Source organism: Pygocentrus nattereri, chromosome 30 (genome assembly GCF_015220715.1).
Source record: "Pygocentrus nattereri isolate fPygNat1 chromosome 30, fPygNat1.pri, whole genome shotgun sequence".
NCBI lineage: Eukaryota > Metazoa > Chordata > Actinopteri > Characiformes > Serrasalmidae > Pygocentrus > Pygocentrus nattereri.
This window is the reverse complement of record NC_051240.1, coordinates 19,746,716-19,761,684: the sequence shown is the minus strand read 5'-3', so window position 1 is coordinate 19,761,684 and position 14,969 is coordinate 19,746,716. Positions and strand designations below refer to the sequence as shown.

The 14,969-nt window shown below is 41.0% G+C and overlaps 1 protein-coding gene across 4 annotated transcripts in view; it reads right to left on the bottom strand.

The window, feature by feature from the left end:
- tanc1a (tetratricopeptide repeat, ankyrin repeat and coiled-coil containing 1a) overlaps positions 1-14,969 on the bottom strand; it is a 148,960-nt gene that overhangs the window by 18,332 nt on the left and 115,659 nt on the right. For 3 of the 4 annotated variants that reach the window (XM_037536563.1, XM_037536565.1, XM_037536566.1), the window contains 5 exons: positions 13,972-14,203; positions 13,366-13,532; positions 7,981-8,588; positions 2,425-2,533; positions 2,065-2,187 (listed from right to left, as the gene is read on the bottom strand). In XM_037536563.1, the coding sequence (XP_037392460.1) occupies positions 2,065-2,187; positions 2,425-2,533; positions 7,981-8,588; positions 13,366-13,532; positions 13,972-14,203 (1,239 nt within the window). The remainder of the gene's footprint in view (positions 1-2,064; positions 2,188-2,424; positions 2,534-7,980; positions 8,589-13,365; positions 13,533-13,971; positions 14,204-14,969) is intronic. The other variant, XM_037536564.1, reaches the window with a different exon arrangement.

Genomic DNA, 14,969 nt, shown 5'->3' with positions numbered 1-14,969 from the left:
TGGAGGAAACAGAATCTCATTTATTTATCCAAACACCACAGGAATTAATGAGCGCCTCTTCAACCAGACGGCTGTCAAGGACGTTGGTGCGCGGCTCAAGCGCACACGCACACATATACACACACAGATTGATGCTCATTTCATTAAAACAAGGAAATTACAGGCAGTCAAGTCCAGACTACAGCAATTAACATATAATAGAATTAATTAATAAACATAATTATGTAAGTCCCTTTTTCAGTACACTTCAGCGTTAATTACTATGTTCTGTGTGACTTATCAAATCCTCTTCACTTTGAGTGACTCTGACATTCACTGAGTTATGGCTCTCTGAGTGAGCTTCTAATGTGTCAGAGTCAGTAATTGGTGTGGTGCTGCTTCAAAGGTCATGACGGGGATCGGTCACACTGACCCTGAGAACGGCTTTGATTAATGATTTTTTTGTCTAAATGTGACATGGATCTGAGGACATATGATCTTTTCTAATGAGATTTGAGCTGCTTTGGCTTTGGTCAGACAGGCAGCTCAAACCTGAAAAATGTCTGGCATGTCTGATTTGCACAGGAAAGATTTCCTGCAGTCTCAACAGCAAATGGCCCCATGAAATCAGACTTATTCCAATTAGATTCAAGGCAAATGATAGAATTGGGCTTTGTTCACACAGCAGGTAAAAATGGAGGAAAGCTTAATTTTCTTTTTCTTCATATATGATAAAATGTGTGTCTGTGTGAGGAGCAAGACACACTGAATCGGATATTTTGAATTCTGATTTGAGACGCTTTCATATCTGATACGCGGCTTTTTTTTACATCAATCCAACTCCTCATTCGTCATAATTACGTGCTGCTGAGACCCCATAAACATTTGGGTTGATGTTTCTGTACAAAACATTAGAAGAAATTTAACCAAAACCTTTGTGTTGGAAGAGATTTTGAAAGAAACGTCTGAACGCGGCTGTAGGAGAATGAGGCTGCAGCGTCTAAGAACAGTTTAAGGAATACGAGGAAAGTTTAAAGAATACGAGGACACGAGCCAAAGAAGTGACCGCGCCCTTTTTACAGCTTGGACACATTCTGGGTGATGAGCCCAGCTGTCAGTCAGTGAAGCTTCATGATGGCTCCTCTGCCGCTGGTGAAGATAAAACTGAAAATGCTGGGAGCGACTGCCGTTCGGTGGCCGTCATGGTTGTTTACCTCTGGATCAGCCACGTGAAGCAATGTGAACCTCTGTTCTTTTGGGCATGCGGGTCAGTTTGGGAGCTGTTTAGACTGATGATGTAAACAGACAAACTTTGAATTGAAGCCTCAAAACTAAATGAAATATTACATTCCACCATTTTTCTTTATTACAGCTTCTCTTCTTTTCAAGGCACTTCAAACGCATCCTGTGATGTTGAGGTCTGGTGGTGGTTGGCCCATTATTCTGAGAACTCCAGCCTCTGCTTGTTTGATTTGTAAATTTTCTTCTTTTTGTCTATTATTTTTTCTCAGTGAGGCTTCTTAACAGATACACATCCTTTCAGACCCACAGCGCTGAGTGATCTCACAGTGGAAGGATGGACAGAAACACCTGTGGATGTTTTCAGATCCGAAGCAGCTTGATTTTCTGCTCTCTATTGAAGATGTAAAATAGTAACAGTTTTGATGGTCTACCAGGTCTTGACAGTTGGTAGAGGCCCCAGTTCAGTTTGGTTTGCTTTCTTTTAACTTTACCCTTCCTCATACATGTGGATTATTATATCTAATGCCTTCAGAAATATCTTCTGAAAAATTATTTGTATTTAATAGGTATTTGGACCACAACTTAAAATCAATGACTTGTAGTCTCTGACTGCAGCACAGAACTTTAGCTTATTTTTAAAGTAGTTTTAGAGATAAACATCATTATCGGTATTGGATGATACTAAGTTTTGGTATTGAAAGGTCTGTAATGTATACAGGTCACTTACTAACATGAATGTGGACCATCAAGGCAGAAAAAACAAAAAAAAAAAAGAGTGTGTCTGAAGGTGAAGAACGTAAGTGTGTGTGTGTGTGTGTGTGTGTGTGTATTCTCTTAACCCACCTTGACATTGGGTGTATAGAGGTTTCTGAGGGAGGACAAGGCAGCAGACAGGCTGTCTGTACTGTTACTGATCCAGAGGGCCTGAAGAACACTAGAGGACACACCTGTCTTTTTACTCTGTCCCTGACAGAAAGAGAGAGAGAGAGAGAGAGAGAGAGAGAGAGAGAGAGTGAGAATGTGTGAAACTCAAGTGCCATCCCTAATTACCTCCATTAGGTGCTAAATGGAGGCAGAAATGCAAGATTTGCAAGCCAATTAGGTTGTGTATGGCGAAGGCTGACTCGTCTGCCTGTGTGTGTGTGTGTGTGTGTGTGTGTGTGTGTGTGTGTGTGTGTGTGTGCCACAGTGAGTGTGTTCTACCTTAAATATGTGTGCTTTAAGGATGTGGTGACCCAGCTCCATTGTCTGCTGCCTGTTCAACTTTCCGTCTTGTCGAGAGAGCATGAAGGCCATCAGTGCATGTCCACTCCTGGATGTAACACACATGACATGACATATATAATAGATATATACATACACACAACGCTGGTGTCAGAAGAAAACCCTGTATCTCCAAAATGGTAATTTTACAGGAGAAGGAAAACCCTACTTTAATGTAAGTCAATGGAATTACTTTTTCCAAGTCATTTTGGGCCGTTTCTTTCGGTCCGTTCTTCATGAAATTTACAAATAATGTAAAGAGCAACAGGTATTTTCAAATTATGTCAAAAACTGAAAAATATCACAAACTCATCAGCTAATATGCTGTAAATCACCATCTTCAAAATAATCATTAATGATGCAATCACACCATGTTTCACTGAATGACTGTACAAATGTTTGTTTCACCCTCTAATACACTGTAAATATCAAGATGTTATCGGTGTCTTTGGATTCCAGTCAAATGACATGTTTAGTTACACTTAGCTACTACATCCTCTACAGACAGGAACATACTGAAAAAACAAAGTATAAAATGTGCCATAACTTTAGCACAGGGCCCAATTTAATTGTTTAGTTTCTCTCCAATATGCAAAAATAAAACATGAACCGCTTAAACTCCCAGGCTTATTACATCCTAAGGCTAATTATGCAGTAACTACAGGACTTCAAATTTTACTTCTTCTGATGGGCCCTGGCCCTGCGATGGGCTGGCGACCTGTCCGGGGTGTATCCCGCCTTCCGCCCAATGGGATAAGCCCCAGCACCCCCCCGCGACCGTGAGGGAGAAGCAGCTTAGAAGATGGGTGTGTGTGTGTGATGGGCACTGGCTTTTTAAGGGGTTAACTGTACGTACAACGTGCAGAAGTGTGTTCTCTTATTTTCACGTAGAGCTTTTGCCTGTGACTGTGTGGACATATTGTGGTATACAGTATGTCTTTTTGACTCTTTTTACACTTTGGGTTTTTTAAAATTATTATTATTTTTTATGTAATTGTTTATTTTATTTTCCTTTGATATGCAATATATGCCATTTTTCTCTTGAGTTTCTTCGTAATGTTGAGTATGGCGTATGTTATACAAGTGCACTCACCAAGAAAATTCCTATAACATACTTACTGAACAAGCAAAAGTGATTCTGATTCTCCACCCTGAGAAAAAACACTCACAAAATTATCACCACTAGAATTTCATTTCTTCTTTTTCTCTCTCCACTTTTTACTCAGACTTCAAGACCTCCCTGTGGAATCGTTTAGCTCTTTTAACATGAAGCAATGTCTCAGGCTCCCCAGAGACAAACTGGTGCAAACACTGCCTAAAAAGAGGCTTGGAGTGAAAGCACTGGCATCCAAACTGAAAGCAGACAAATCCCCGTGGGAGAAACTAGAGGGTAGGGCTCACACTCGTGGAGTGACATTTAGCACTGATTTAACAGTCCAGATACATGCAGGACAAATTAAAGATTGTGCTGAGATGCTGAGAGAAAGTGTCTGCAGCCCTCGTCATCCAAGATTTGAGTTACTGTCATATGATAAAGAGAAAGGCTGAGGTTGAGACTGTCAAACCACATGGTACACATGAGCCATTGCTGTGTTGCATTTCCTCACATATCAGGAATATATGTACCTAAGAGAAAAGAAGACTAGAGAAGAGGAGAAGAGAGGACAGAAGAGAAGAGGAGAGGAGAGAAGGGAAGAGGAGAGAAGTGAAGAGACGAGAAGAGAAGAGAAGACAAGAGGAGAGAAGAGAAGAGGAGAGGAGAGGAGAGGAGAGAAGAGACGAGAAGAGAAGAGGAGAGAAGTGAAGAGAAGAGAAGAGAAGAGGAGAGAAGAGACGAGAAGAGAAGAGAAGAGGAGAGAAGTGAAGAGAAGAGAAGAGAAGAGGAGAGAAGAGACGAGAAGAGAAGAGAAGAGAACATATTTGCTCCAGCAGACTCGTCCCTATCCATTATTCTGTGTCACACAGGCTCTGTCTGATTACATGCTGATTAATGCTGTCTAGACAGCTTCACGGCAGAGGACGAATAAACGAACGTCACTCACTCGGTTCTGTTCTCTCGCTTCTGGACAGCACATCTCGTACACGCTGTGATTAAACAACATCTCCTTTTTCTGTAAAAGGCCACGCATGACTAGCGTTTTCCTCCACCAAAGCATCGGCCCCTTCATAAACGGCCTCCGTATCTGACCTGCGTTAAGTAGGCCATGCTGAACTTTCTGTGCCTCCTCTGGTTCGCAGTGCTGGAACTCCATTAGGCCGCGCACGCTGCCAGGCTGAGTCTGGGCCGGCCTTCAGCTAAATGAGAGCGGTGAGTAATGTGTGTGAGGGTGGGCAACTCGCTGAAGAGCTGGTGAAATGAATGGGAGGGATTCAGAAGAGTAATTTCGCACCCACACACACGCACAGAGACACGTACACAGCGGGCATCTCTTATGCACGCATCACACTCCACGCTGAACACGATGAGCGGACTGGAGTGCCTCGCACTATGAATGATAATGCCGACCTTACAAACTCTGGATATTTACTGCAGTCAGCTATCAGCCTCTGAATGTCTCGGTGCTTTACCAACCCAGAGGACATTGGATACTACTAAAGACGGTTGTGTTTACAAGCAGATTTTTTGTGAATTCTATTGAAAACATCCCAATTACAGATTAAAACTGAGGTGTTTATCTGCTCACTCTACTCAACAATCTGTTTACATGCGCACTACTACTAATCAGATCCAAAATTGCTTGCATGTTTAGAGAACCACTCAACGGAGGCGTTACCATGACACCGAGCATCACGTGAGTCCAGTCAGAGCGAGACGAGCATTTTTAACTACTTTAAAATGATGTCAGACTCAGGAAAACATCCTTCACATGTACTTAATAAATAAGCCTGAGAGGAAGGCGCATGTTCTGAGACCCATAAGCTGGACGTCCGTCCCACCACTGTCTTTTAAAGATCAGAGCATAAACTTCATCTCCTCTGCAGACCAGTTTCTTCTCCTGGCATGTTGAACGTTATAAACGCGCTTGACCAGAACGCACCTAAACATTCCGATTGGGAATGTAATCGGATACAGGTGTTTACATGGCTAATACTCTTCTACTTCACTGATTATTTACAGGATTACCCACCTGGTTCAACTGAATGGAAACTGTATTCCGAATGGCCCCAATCTGATTAGTCTGTCCAATTCAGGTGTTTACATGGACGTATTCTATTCCGAGCTGAGCTACTAGTCTTTATTAATGGATCATCAGGCTGCATGTAAACAAGGCTAATGTAAATTTACACAATGTTTTTGCTGATGGTAATATAATTACCAACAAAGTTAGCTTCTAATGTTACTCCATAATGTGCTCTGAATATAATAGGGGCAGTCGTGGGCTGGAGGTCAGGGATCCAGCCTTGTGACCGGAAGGTCGCCGGTTTGATCCCCAGAGCCGACAGCACATGACTGAGGTGTCCTTGAGCAAAACACCTAACCCCCAACTGTTCCCCGAGCGCTGTGGATTGGGCTGCCCACCACTCCGGGCAAGTGTGCTCACTGCCCCCTAGTGTGTGTGTTCACTAGAGTGTATGTGGTGTTTCACTTCACGGATGGGTTAAATGCGGAGGTGAAATTTCCCTCCGGGTCAATTAATCTTAATTAAAATGATATTCTGAACAGACACAGTTACATCAAGTGGTTCTCAGCATCTGTTGGTTTGAAACCAACTATTGCAAAACTGACGCATTGACACAGAAACGTCACCCGTTTTACTCCGTCAGGTTTTTGTTTCATTCACATGTACCCCGACATTCTTTACCAGAGTAAAGAATCATCTACGTTCCACATGTAAATCATCTTTCAGAGTGATTTAAAGTATGAAAGTGTGCAGTTGATCGGATGGTCATGTTTTGTGGTAATAGTCTATAACAGTGCTGGGGAGTGTGACAATATTTATTGTTATTATGTCAAAATAAGCTTTTCTGAGCATATCATGGATCATCAGCAGTGCTTAAAAAAATGCAAGTTCCATTATAATTAGTCCTGTGTAATCGGATTTAATGCAGTGTGTGTCGTGTGTGAAAGGTTGAATACAAATCACTTTACTTGTCATTTTAATGGTATTTTAAATGTGGCACTGCTTTGTTTTTTCCAATTTATCAGATGTCAGAAAAAACATATAGTATAGAAACATAGTGACACATCATGTATCATGAAAATTTCTCAAAGCATCTTAATGTTGCATGTTATCCATCACCCACGCTCTATTCTATGATTTATAGTACAGACTACAATGATTCTTTAAATAAGATAACGTGGCATGTGAAAGAGAATTAAAGAACGATCATTTTCATAATATCTGCGCTTTTTAAAATTATGACTATATTCAAAAATACCGGTTATCGGCCCAACCCTACTACTATTCTTATGCAACAGAGGAGTAATTTTACATCATGGAGGACAGTAACTTCCCAAACACAACAGGTGGTGTAACACTGAAGCAGCTGCCCATTGGCTTCTATTATAAGTGAGTTTTGAGTCAATGGTTATGCTGTTCTTTATCTAAGCGCTGAAATAATCTTCTGTGCTAATGCACTGCAGAAAACGTGACAATAGAAATAATGCTGAAAAAGCAGAATACTAAGTCAGAGACATCTCCAACGCTACCAATGCTGCCATGCGTATGTGGTGATATCAAGCACATATGGGGTCAGTGAAATATCATCGCATAGATTTTTTTCTACATTCCCTTCATTTTTAAGAAGTGGAATTGAAATGATCGATTACCAGTTCATTTATAGCTAATTTATATCTGAAGAATTCATGTAGTTTCATGGTGCTTTATAGTTCATCGATGGGTCAAAGGATACGTTGCACATATTTTTATAGAAATGTACAGGAATAATGTTAACAGGTTCTGAAATTTAATACTATTAAATTTAATAATTTAATTTAATAATTATCATGTCTATAATGCTGTACAGAGTTGAAAGCTTATATCTGCCAACATCCGGAGGAGGGAGCTCACATTTGCTTTCTTTGTCAATAAAACTGTGAAGATGAAACACTCCACAAGAGTTTGACATCTTTTATTAGCCCCTATTTAGGCATAAAACATCATACTGATATTTCAATCTGACCCCCCTCCAGACTTGGACTCTGAATTTAATGTATCTTTATATTTAAAAATAGCACAAGAATTTTATTTTGGTCAAAAAAAAATTGCACATATCAAATACAAACCAAGCACCTGTCAGCTACATTCTGATGTCTGTATCTGGTCCAAGCTGAGCAGCACATAAGAGCCTGGCCTATCTAATGTTAGGGGAAACACTACGTTACAAACATTTGTTTTAATCTGTACTGGGTATTTTTTTAAAAATCCAAAATTGATATGTTCTCATAGAAGGAACATCAGCTGATGTGCAATTGTCTATAACAGAAATCGCCCAATTTTAACCTGTAAGCTAGTCAACCCTTCCATCCCTAGAAGAAATGACATCATGACTCACCTGGGATCGCACAGGAAATCAGTGCTATCTCCGTCAGCCCTCCACACCAGCCACTCCCTGAAGGAGGGGTGGCAAAACATGCGGGTACGATCACGCCGGGCGATCAGAAAGCAGGACAGCGCCTCCATGCGCTGCTGGAAGTCACTCCACTCGAGTGCCCCCCTCAGGCTGCCAGCATTAAGTGCCCGGAACAGCTGCTCGTCGGTGAGTGGGTGCAGCGACGCCAGCGCCACGTTCAGCACAGGCAGAGCGCGCTCAAACGCTGCAGCTGAGGGAAACTTCATGTTGCATTGCAACTGGTAGAGCTCACACAGAGACACAGGTATGACCTTATAGCTGGAGCTTTTGATTACTAGGTGGCCCTTCTCCAGCAGGTCCAGAGTCAGTTTCAAGTACAGGTAGGAGCCCTGGCTGCGGGCCACCAGGTGTGAGCTAAGCTTGGAGACGGCCGCTGGCTCTGCCTTGCCATTAATGGCGATGTTGCTGAGGATGGAGGTGCTGTGCTCCATGCGGTGCTGCAGGTATGAGTGCAGGTCAGCCACGATGGCCTTGTTATCATGAATGTCGTCTAGGGAAATGATTGGGAAGGGCAGCAGGCTGGTCACTTCCTGTGGAACACATATACACACTCAGATAAAACAACAGCTTGGCAAAAATCAAATATACACAACTTTAGCCAGTCAACAAAACATGTTTTGTGTCTAAAGCTTCTTTGGTTGCATTGGAGCTACAGGGTTAACATAGCTAACAAGTAATGGAAGCTTATCTCAGACCAATTAGCAATATGTAAACTGCATAAATCATCAACCACTTTGGTAAAATAATCTCAAATGGACTTGCTTAGGTAGTTACTAGCACGAACACTGATCTGTAAAAATGAACAGACGAAATTCAGGTTTCAGACTGGCTGTTTTTAGCTACACAACTTTTTTTTTGTTTATTTTTATCACAATGTCTATTTGACATTACACACTTTAAGGCAAGTATGTGATGATTTAGATGTGCAGTTTGCGCAATGCTAATTGGTGGGATATAGGCTTCCATTATTTCATAGCTACATAAAAGGGGAATTCCACCAATTTTTCCAAATGTCTGCATAATTTATCTGTTGAGTAAATAATGTAATTCAGTGTTTTGAAGAGGAACGGTTAATTGTAGATAAACATACAGCTTTAAATGTCTTTACAGTGATGGTGATGAGAGCCATATGTTGCAAGGCAAGGCAAAAACAGCCATTTTATTTATTTTTCTGAAACAGTCGATAAACCTACACGTTTTACATCATTTCTGTCCAAAGAAAAACAAACATTCTTAACTTCTTACGAGTGATTTTGGAGCACTTCTGTTGTTCCATTCATGACATTTCCCACATAGTGAAGGGTGCTGTGATCAAATGGTATAGAAAAATAAAAACACAACAAAGGGAGACACCTGCTTTTCTTTGGACAGTGGCGAAATTAAATGTTAAACTAATATAGTGGTGAAACAAAAAAGAACAAAAAGATTTCTCTGTGTAATATTTTGCCTTACCCTGCAATGTGCAAAGACAGAACCATCGTCTAGAAATTTGGTGTAAATACCCTCAGCAATGAGGGTTTAGATAGCGCTCATGCTCTAATCCCAGGTGCCTTGAAAATCAATACATCATTACACATGAAACTCCTGCTTCCATTTAGACATCATGAGAGTTTAGGCAGCACACTGCAGGGACACTGAACAAATACTTAAGTTACAATGCGTCTCTTTAATACAGAGCTTTGCCTTATATATAAAAAGTGCATAGGACTTTTATAGGTGTGAATATACATCAAATTTCTAAAATATAATATGCCCCACAGAGTTCAGAGTGTAGAGTTTTAAATGATTGGGTTTATAATGTCTGATTAAAAGGACTGAGTTAGTAAGTCCAGCGATTTCAGGCCAATTTCAGGACACCATCCTTAGACAGTGTGTGTGTATGCAGTTGTGTATGTGAAGGGGTTGACGGGGGTACAGGGACATAGTGAACATCTGCACTGTTGCATCAGAGCCACTGACTCCCTTACATAAGCCCCCTCGCTGCAGGCCACAGCCCAGGCCATTAAAATCATCTCTGATCAGAACAGGATTAGTGCTGGCTGCTAAATAAACAGAGTGGCCTCTAAACACCAGCCAGCCACACCAGCTCTGAATTACTAGCCAGAGCAACACAACCTCTGTAACATCAACCAGAGCAAGACCACCTCTATAACATCAACCAGAACAACACTAGCTCTATAACATCAACCAGAACAACACTAGCTCTATAACATCAACCAGAGCGAGACCACCTGTATAACATCAACCAGAACAACACTAGCTCTATAACATCAACCAGAGCAACACTAGCTCTATAACATCAACCAGAGCAAGACCACCTCTATAACATCAACCAGAGCAACACTAGCTCTATAACATCAACCAGAGCGAGACCACCTCTATAACATCAACCAGAGCAACACTAACTCTATAACATCAACCAGAGCAACACTAGCTCTATAACATCAACCAGAGCGAGACCACCTCTATAACATCAACCAGAGCAAGACCACCTCTATAACATCAACCAGAGCGAGACCACCTCAATAACATCAACCAGAGCAAGACCACCTCAATAACATCAACCAGAGCAACACTAACTCTATAACATCAACCAGAGCAACACTAACTCTATAACATCAACCAGAGCGAGACCACCTCTATAACATCAACCAGAGCGAGACCACCTCTATAACATCAACCAGAGCGAGACCACCTCAATAACATCAACCAGAGCAACACTAGCTCTATAACATCAACCAGAACAACACTAGCTCTATAACATCAACCAGAGCGAGACCACCTCAATAACATCAACCAGAACAACACTAGCTCTATAACATCAACCACAGCAACACCACCTCTATAACATCAACCAGAACAACACTAGCTCTATAACATCAACCAGAGCAACACCACCTCTATAACATCAACCAGAGCAAGACCACCTCAATAACATCAACCAGAACAACACTAGCTCTATAACATCAACCACAGCAACACCACCTCTATAACATCAACCAGAACAACACTAGCTCTATAACATCAACCAGAGCAACACCACTCTATAAACATCAATCAGAATAACACCAGCACTGACCATTTGCCTGGAACATCATCTAAATCATGTAACCATGTGAACTTTTCTGACATCAGCCAGAGAAACACCATCTTTTTAACACATTAACCAGAGCAGCACACCTCTATAACATCAAACAGAGCAACACCACCTCTATAACGTTAACCAGAGTAAGACCAGCTCTCTGACATCAGCCAGAGAAACAATTATCTATAACACCAACCAGAGCAATACCAGCTCTGAAACATCAGCCAGAGCAACACCAGCTCTATAAACATCAATCAGAATAACACCAGCTCTGTAATATCAACCAGAGCTACACCAGCTCTGTAACATCAGCCAGAGCAACACCAGGTCTATAACATCAATCACAGCAACATCAGCTCTATAAACATCAAAGAGAGTAACACCAGCTCTGTAATATCAACCAGAGCAACACCAGCTATATAACATCAACCACATCAACACCAACTCTATAAACATCAGAGTAACACCAACTCTGTAACATCAACCAGAGCAACATCAGCTCTATAAACATGAAAGAGAGTTAACACCAGCTCTGTAATATCAACCAGAGCAACATCAGCTCTATAAACATGAAAGAGTGTAACACCAACTCTGTAATATCAACCAGAGCAACATCAGCTCTATAAACATGAAAGAGTGTAACACCAACTCTGTAATATCAACCAGAGCTACACCAGCTCTGTAACATCAGCCAGAGCAACACCAGGTCTATAACATCAATCACAGCAACATCAGCTCTATAAACATCAAAGAGAGTAACACCAGCTCTGTAATATCAACCAGAGCAACACCAGCTATATAACATCAACCACATCAACACCAACTCTATAAACATCAGAGTAACACCAACTCTGTAACATCAACCAGAGCAACATCAGCTCTATAAACATGAAAGAGAGTTAACACCAGCTCTGTAATATCAACCAGAGCAACATCAGCTCTATAAACATGAAAGAGTGTAACACCAACTCTGTAATATCAACCAGAGCAACACCAGCTCTGTAACATCAGCCAGAGCAACACCAGCTATATAACATCAACACCAACTCTATAAACATCAAAGAGAGTAACACAAACTCTGTAACATCAACCACAGCAACATCAGCTCTATAAACATCAAAGAGAGTAACACCAGCTCTGTAATATCAACCAGAGCAACACCAGCTCTATAACATCAACCACAGCAACATCAGCTCTATAAACATCAAAGAGAGTAACACCAGCTCTGTAATATCAACCAGAGCAACACCAGCTCTATAACATCAACCACAGCAACACCAGCTCTATAAACATCAAAGAGAGTAACACCAACTCTGTAACATCAACCACAGCAACACCAGCTCTATAAACATCAAAGAGAGTAACACCAACTCTAATATCAACCAGAGCAACACCAGCTCTATAACATCAAAGAGAGTAACACCAACTCTGTAAAATCAGCCAGAGCAACACCAGCTCTATAACATCAACCACAGCAACACCAGCTGTATAAACATCAAAGAGAGTAACACCAGCTCTATAAACATCAATCAGAGTAACACCGGTATTGAACATTTGCCTTGAACATCATCTAAATCATGTAACCATGTGAACCTTGAGTTCATGACATCACACTTCTAAACTATTCAAGAGTTTTCTGTAAAGTGAGATAACGTCCACCATGCATACCAATTTGTTTCTTTTTTTTTGGTAGTCTGACTTTCTTGTAGTCCTTCTTGAAAGTTGCCTGTGCCTACACATCAAGGTAAAATAACGGACTGTAGTTGGATATGGATCAGCCAAATCTCCATTTCCTGTCAAATTAGTCAGTTACTGGCTGTGGTAAGCTGTGAAAAGCACTACACTCTCTAATGACAATCAGAAATTTGGCTTGTGAGTCTATAAAACCATCAGTTACTCATAGACAGGCATTCAAAGGGAGTAATGTTAAGGCCTAACCAGCACAGCAGGAGTGTCAGCTTCAGTTCTGGAGGAATGGTGTCCGGGTTTGGTGACATCCTTGCTCAAAAACATGATTCATTACATTGGTTAATAACCACGATTATCAGGTTTGACTAGGAAAAAACAACAAACCCTGCTTGCCACAGCCTAAATCCCCATCTCACATAGTAGTTTGGTCATTATTAGATAACAAAACCTTCTGAGTAAGTTACATCTTAACATCTTACATCAATAAGTTACAGCTTCATCACTGCAAACCAAGGTGTATTACGGGAACTCACCACCAGGTTAACTCTGACAGTTACAACCAGTTTTAGCCAAGTGGGGATTTTGGAGATGATCTTGGTGATGAAGGATGCGATGGTGTCTCCATAGTCCGGCTTGTGGAACTCAGCTTCATTCAGACCATCCACTAGGATAATGTAGTCGTCCTCTGCAATCTTCCTCTCTGCAAAATTAATGGATGCCTAATCTGTGTAAAATATTTCCATAAGTTGTTCTTGTTTGTTTGCTTCTTCTTTTCAGCTATTTATTGTGTGGATATATTCAACCCCCTACTGAAGTACAATAACCAGCAATAACAATACATTTTTAAAGAATAAATATTAAATAATGAATTTAATAAATAACAAAAAATATCTTCACGTTTTTGCCATGTTTTTGTCATTGTGTGACAGCAAAACAAACAAAAAAGTAAGAAGTGTAGACTCAAACCTTTCAAAAAAGAAAGTAATGTGAAGGTAAATGTTAATAATCGCATATTTAATTAAAAATGAATTATGTAACTTTACTTATTTGAACCATTTTGTACTAAGAAATGAACCCAGTCATACGCCGTTCTCTTCAGGAACCCTGTGTTTGAGTTAGTCTGTTGGAGGGTGCCTCACCCTTGCGCAGGAGGATGAGGGGCTCCAGTACTCCACGCCGGAAGGCTGCGGCGGGGTCCTGTACACAGGAGCGCAGGCTCAGCAGACTCTGCAGCTGATTCTCCCTCAGCAGCAGCTCCCTGTAAGCCCCGAGCCTGGGAGCACGACACAGCAGCGCAGACACACTGTGCACAAACTCCGGCACCAGACACGTGTAGGTGTTATCAGCCTGGCAGTAGTGATACGCTACCACCTGCAGGGAAGAGAGACAGACAGTAGGGGTGTCAGTCTGTGATCTTGCACTGCATCTTCAGGAAATTATTCAATGTGTCAATAAATTTCAAATTGCATCACGATTTAATTGGATTTGTTTGGTACAGATCACAATAAACTGAATACAAAAATGTGACTGGAAGAACTATTTACAAAGCAGTGAAGTATGGACAATAAAAACGATACATCACTGATAAACAGTGGCCATGAATTGCCTTTTAGAACATTATTATAATCGGTTCTAGTTTAAAATAACGTTTATTTAACTCGCGGTCACAACAGTAGTTAAGTTCACGTTAACGATTCATTAATTGATCGTTCTGAGAAGATTAGACATAAAATGGTTTTTCAAAACCGGAGATTAAACATTATTAAAAGTTACAAAGTAAGTGGGTCTCCTAACAACCATGCAAGACCTGGTAGACCACAATATAATCAGAACTTAAAGCTTTCATCTCTGAGAGAGAAGAGAAGATCAAGCTGCTTCAGATCTGAAAACATCCACAGGTGTTTCTGTCCATCCTTCCACTGTGAGAAGACCACTCAGTGCTGTGGGTCTGAAAGGACGTTTAGCCACAACTGAAACAATTATATGGACAAAAAAGAAAAAAAAATGTAACACAAACAAGCTGCTGATGTTCCCAGAACAATGGACTGACCATCCCAGAGTCCAGACCACAACATCACTTGAATAAGTTTCAATTACCTGAGTTGTGAGAAATTGAAAATTCAACTTCTAAGAATGA